This window comes from Martes martes (assembly GCF_963455335.1).
Source record: "Martes martes genome assembly, chromosome: 1".
Lineage (NCBI taxonomy): Eukaryota > Metazoa > Chordata > Mammalia > Carnivora > Mustelidae > Martes > Martes martes.
Window position 1 is genome coordinate 92,777,720 of NC_137888.1, and position 6,000 is coordinate 92,783,719.

At 41.2% G+C, this 6,000-nt stretch overlaps 1 protein-coding gene across 1 annotated transcript in view; it reads right to left on the minus strand.

Annotated features, from left to right (window-relative positions):
* LRRC31 (leucine rich repeat containing 31) overlaps nucleotides 1-5,679 on the minus strand; it is a gene marked incomplete at both ends in the record, with an annotated part of 27,940 nt that extends 22,261 nt beyond the window's left edge. Inside the window, one exon of the mRNA XM_080821289.1 lies at nucleotides 5,490-5,679. Coding sequence (XP_080677415.1) covers nucleotides 5,490-5,679 — 190 coding nt within the window. The remainder of the gene's footprint in view (nucleotides 1-5,489) is intronic.
* Nucleotides 5,680-6,000: the final 321 nt, after the last annotated feature.

Here is a 6,000-nt window from a genome sequence, read left to right on the forward strand (position 1 = left end):
GATAGGGATTGTGTTAAATGTGTAGATTGCTTTAGGTAGCATAGACATTTTCTCAATATTTTTCTTCCAATCCATGAGCATGGAATGATTTTCCATTTCTTTGTGTCCTCTCAATTTCTTTCATGAGTACTTTATAGTTTCCTGAGTACAGATTCTTTGCCTCTTCGGTTAAGTTCATTTCTAGGTATCTTATGGTTTTGGGTGCAATTGTAAATGCTATCGACTCCTTAATTTCTCTTTCTTCTGTCTTGCTGTTGGTGCATAGAAATGCCACTGATTTCTGTGCATTGATTTTATATCCTGACACTTTACTGAATTCCTATATGAGTTCTAGCAGTTTTGGAGTGGAGTTTGGGTTTTCCACATAAAGTATCATATCATCTCCAAAGAGTGAGAATTTGACTTCTTCTTTGCCAGCTTGGATGCTTTTTACTTCTTTTTGTTGTCTGCTTGCTGAGGCTAGGACTTCTTTTTTTTTTTTTTAATCTTTTTTTTTAAATTTATTTATTTGACGGACAGAGATCACAAGTAGGCAGAGAGACAGACAGAGAGAGAGGGGGAAGCAGGCTCCCCGCCGAGCAGAGAGCCCGATGTGGGGCTCGATCCCAGGACCCTAGGATCATGACCTGAGCCGAAGGCAGAGGCTTTAACCCACTGAGCCACCCAGGCACCCCGAGGCTAGGACTTCTAATACTATGATAGAAAACCTGAACAGACCCATAACCAGGAAGCAGATTGAAGCAGTCATCAAATATCTCCCAACAAACAAGAGTCCAGGGCCAGACGGCTTCCCAGGGGAATTCTACCAAATGTTTAAAGAAGAATTAATACTTACTCCCCTGAAACTGTTCCAAAAAATAGAAATGGAAGGAAAACTTCCAAACTCATTTTATGAGGCCAGCATTACCTTGATCCCAAACCCAAAGACCTCATCAAAAAGAATTACAAACCAATATCCTTGATGAACACAGATGCAAAAATACTCGCCAAAATAACTAGCCAATAGGATCAGACAGTATATTAAAAGGATTATTCATCACGACTAAGTGGGATTTATTCCTAGGTGCAAGGTTGGTTCAACATCCACAAATCAATCAATGTGATACAATACATTAATAAAAGAAAGAACAAGAACCATATGATACTTTCAATAGCTGCTGAAAAAGCATTTGACAAAGTACAGCATCCTTTCTTGATCAAAACTCTTCACAGTGTAGGGATAGAGGGTACATACCTCAATATAATCAAAGCCATCTATGAAAAACCCACAGCAAATATCATTTTCAATGGGGAAAAACTGAGAGCTTTTCCGCTAAGGTCAGGAACACGGCAGGGATGTCCACTATCACCACTGGCTGGCTGTTTTTAAGAGAACACCTATACAGCGTACATCTTTGTAGGATGGTTGGTGTTACCACATTCTGCCAGTAGGAGGCAGCACCATCCACCATTTTGTGTCTTCACTCTGGCCTTCCACTTGCATCGTGCATTGATTGGATAGATCGCATTTTATTTTGGATAGGGTTGCCAGATTTAGGAAAAACAGAAACAGCCTTTCCAATAAAATTTAAACTTCAAGTAAACAAGGAATCATTGCTTAGTAAAGGTATGTCCCAAATATTGCATGTATTCTATCTGGCAATTCTAATTTGGGGTAGAGCAGAAGAGAGTGGTGGGTGGGGGACTAACATTTATGTGCCAATGGGTACAGGATGTTTTGTGTAAACTTCATGCAAGGAGTCACAATCACACTATTTCATAGGTTTGGAACCTGAGACACAGAGAGCCTGTCAGTGAGTAAGTAGCAAGTCAGAATTTGAACCCAGAACGGTCTGCTCCAAAGCGCATTATATGTATGTTTGTGTTAATGAGTTTCTGTGTTAAAAAAATCTCTCTGTGTGCTATCTGGTGCTTTCTGCCTTCTGTTTTTGAGCTTTTTATCTCCATAGGTTCAACCTACAATCATGCTCAAGTTCCAGCTTCACCAAAGCTTCTGTTTTCTCAAGCTACTTTTTGGTCCATCATTAGGAAATGATTACTGTCAAATGTTTGGAAAGGGTGGTTTGTACTTGCTGGGCCCATGTCACCCCATTTGCCAATTAACCCTCTATGTTCTGGTGACCACAATCACCTATCCCAACAAATTGTTTCTCAAAGGTCACCAGCAGTGACCTACCAATTGACAGTTTCAGGAATCTCTTCTCATACCGCATCCTACTTGGGCACTCTGTAATCCTGGATATGACTGGCAAGTCTAAGATAGCATGAATGGAAGACCTGGTTCAAATCATGGGTCCCGTAGGTGAGCAAGTCACTGAACTTCTCCGAGCCTCGGTTTACTCGTCTGGAAAGAGAGACTATAATTCCTACCTGGTTCACTTCTCATTTACTGGGGCCTCCCAGGGAGATGGGACTCTGCAGTGCCTTTTATGTGAGAGGTATTCTATTAATATTTGTTGAATGCACAGATAATTGAATGAATGAATGAATATTAGCTTTAAACTCCTTAATGACCAAAATAAGTCAACACGATAAATCTTTATCAAACTCCCAAGTATAAGTATGAGTACCAGTTTGTGAGGTCCTTGGACACGTCCTTGCAGACCATATATATCATTTTTTTAATACATAAAACCATTTCCTTAAAGGATAGCATATGTCACAGCTCAAGACATAAAACAGTTGAGTCAGAATTGCTCTCCATTGGCTGAGGTAGGATGACTGACATGCCATGAAGAGGACAAAGTTGTCACATCTGAGCAGTTTTGTGGAGTGATTCAGGGCCTTTTCCTGGCTGTTTTACTGCTGAACCAAGCTTTTGCCTTCCCCACGTGATCCTGTGAGCTAAGCAGTATCTTCACATTAGGTTCTTTCCAACCTACATCTGTAAGGGTTAGTTTCTTGCTTATAAACAACCAAGAGGTTTCATAAAACATGATTACACATTTGTAACATGGGTGGCACTGTACAGGGAACCAAGATAACAAGTTCCTTATTTTTGAGGAGCTACCTGTCTAATGGAAGAGACAAACATGAAAGCCATGCCCACCACACAGAGGAGACATGCAATGGTGGAGGCGTGCGGAGGGTACCTGGGAACACATGGTGTGACAATAAGTACCTCAGGTCCCATGGACATGTCTTGGCAAGCTTTCAAGAGGAAGGGATACATGAATTACACCTTAAGGGAGAGGGAGAGTCAGCCAGGTGGGTGGACATGAGGGAGGGATAAGTGGAGGAGGGGTGCAGAAGGAGCATGGTGATACAAGGGAAGGTCTTTATAAGCCCAGGGAACCCCTTTGAAAGAATATGTATGGCCAGTTCAGGAAACTGCAAGTGAATCTCAATGTCAGGAGTAGAGGATGAACATGAGGTTGGGGGAAGGCAGAGGACACAAAGAGAGGTCCATCTGATCATAAACACCCTGAAGACCGTGCTTGGAAGTGTAGACTCTCTCCAAGGCAAGAGAGACTCGGGGAAAGATTTGAAGCAGGTGAAAAGACATCATGTCTGTGATTTAGAGAGAGCAAGCCGTGGCAGAGTGAAGGACAAGCTGGCCAGAGAGCTGGACCAGAAATAGGGAAACTAGTTAGGAAGCTATCCCAGCAGTCTGGGCAAAAAACAGTGAAAGCCAGAACAGCAATAGAGAGGAGGAACCAGTTCTCAGAGCCATTTGAGGGCAGAATTGACATGACTCCAGGAGCCACTGAATTTTGGGAGAAATGGAAATGGAGAAGCCATGCAAGGTTGAGTGGCCAGTGTTGTACAGCCAGGATAACCAATGCCTGGCCTTGCACGGTCAATTTCATCATGGTTGTGGCATTCATGACCCACGTTCCCGAAGCTTCGTTTCCTACGTTAGAACAAGTATCAACAATTTTCTGATACAGGTTGTCTTTTTTTTTTTTTTAAAGTAGACTTTAACTTCCTATTTCCAAAATATATTTAAATATACTTAATTGACTTTCACATAAAATGATATTGTTTTTGGTATTTGATGCAAATAACTGGACAGAATTAAAGGTAAGTATAGATGAAACAAGATTGGCCATGGGTTGATCATTGATGGGGGGAAGTGATCATGGAGACTCCTTTGAGACTCCTTTTAGACTATTCTCTCTACTACTATGTATGTTTGCATAAGAAGTTTAAGATGTTTAAAAAATACATTTAATCTAATAATATGCCAATGGTATTGTGTATGATATATAGCTTTAGGGAGAGATTTGGCACTATTTATTTTCATAACTCTTGAATCTGTATTATCTGTTCTAAGAATTTATATTTTAAAAAAAGGCTAAAGGGCACCTGGGTGGCACAGTGGGTTAAGTCTCTGCCTTCGGCTCAGGTCATGATCTCAAGGTCTTGGGATCGAGCCCCACATCGGGCTCTCTGCTCAGCGGGGAACCTGCTTTTCCCTCTCTCTCTCTCTCTCTGCCTGCCTCTCTGCCTACTTGTGATCTCTGTCTGTCAAATGAATAAATAAAATCTTTAAAAAAAAATAAAGGCTGAAATACAATGAAGCCAGGAACAAGTAAGAGGGAAAGACAAAAATAGTCACTGAAGGACGAAAAAGGAACTTAAGTAGTTATGGCATATACGTGGAATAGCTGTTCAAGGTGGCATATGAACATCATTTTATGCATGTCTGCCATGCTGGGGTTAAGCAATATAATCATATGTTGCAGAAGTAATATCACAGCTCCATGTAAGCTCAAGAGGGATTTGTAAGCTATTATAAGTGCAAAAGATGCCTGCTCTGGCCCCCAGGCACCTCCATGACTGTCCTCCTGCTCTTGTTCTCTCTCGTCACTCCTCGTGCTTCGGCACCCCTGACCTTGGGCTCACTCTCAAGCATGCCAGGCCCAGTCCCACCTTGGGCCTTTGCATTTACAGTTCCCTTTGCCTGGGAACCTACTGCCATTGATGTCCACGTGACTGGCTTTATTCGTCCATTCTCCTTGGCTTACTTTATCCAGACCTCTGCTCAAATGCCACCAAATCAGAGAATCTTTCCCCACAATCCCATCTAGAGTAGGACCCCATCCATCCTTCTGTCTCCTTAGCCTTCTTCCAGTCACTTATCACACTGAAATTGTGTGCATTCAGTTCTTTGTGTACACGAGGTCCTGTTTCTTATGGCTGCATTTGTAACACAACAGTAGCTGTCATACAAATGTAGTGACTCCAGGTTTGTTGACTGCCTGACTGGCCATAAATGCATGCATATGAACAAAAGTCTGAAAAGAATCTTGAAGAAAGAATCATTTGTGTTAGAATGAAAGAAAACAAAGTATTTTCTCTATACCTTCCCGTAGTGTTACTTTTGATCATTTAAAAGTCAAATTAGCAAAGTATTTAAAGCATTTAAGTCACATAGTAAACGCTTAGAATAGAGACTCAGATTAGTTTTAGTTTAACCCATACGATCTCTTTAGGGGAAAGCATTATTCTAAAAAATAAAGAAATAAGAGCAGTCAGAAGTTTACCGGTATCTAAGGTGGCTGTTTTCTGTGCCTCGTTGCAGGGTTGGAAATCAGTTGTTTCAAGGTCATTGCTCTCTTTTCTGCTTTCAGGTTTGGAGGACATGAATTTTGAGCCCCTGAGGAATTTGTTGACAAATGAGGCCCGGGGTTTAGTTTCTCCATTTGAAGAATTCTTCTTCTGTGTTTGACTCATGGTCAAGTTGAAGGGGGCCTGTCTCAGTAAGCTATCTTCCTGTTGTTTTCTGTTTCTAGGATTACTGAGAAGAAAAAGACTCTGTCAAGCCTCTGTGAAATCAGAATTTCCCTGCATGAGTTTTTATTTCCTCTTTCCTTTGTTTTTATTACTGGTAATGTTTAATGTAAAAATAAGAATGACGTAACCCAGGATCCGGGAACCAACAGATGGTGGCAGATACAAATCTAAAGCAAACTTGGTTTTTAACTTTGCCCTATTTTATTACGTGAGATATGGGTCATTAAAAACCACTTGGGCAAATGCATCAGATGTGTCAAT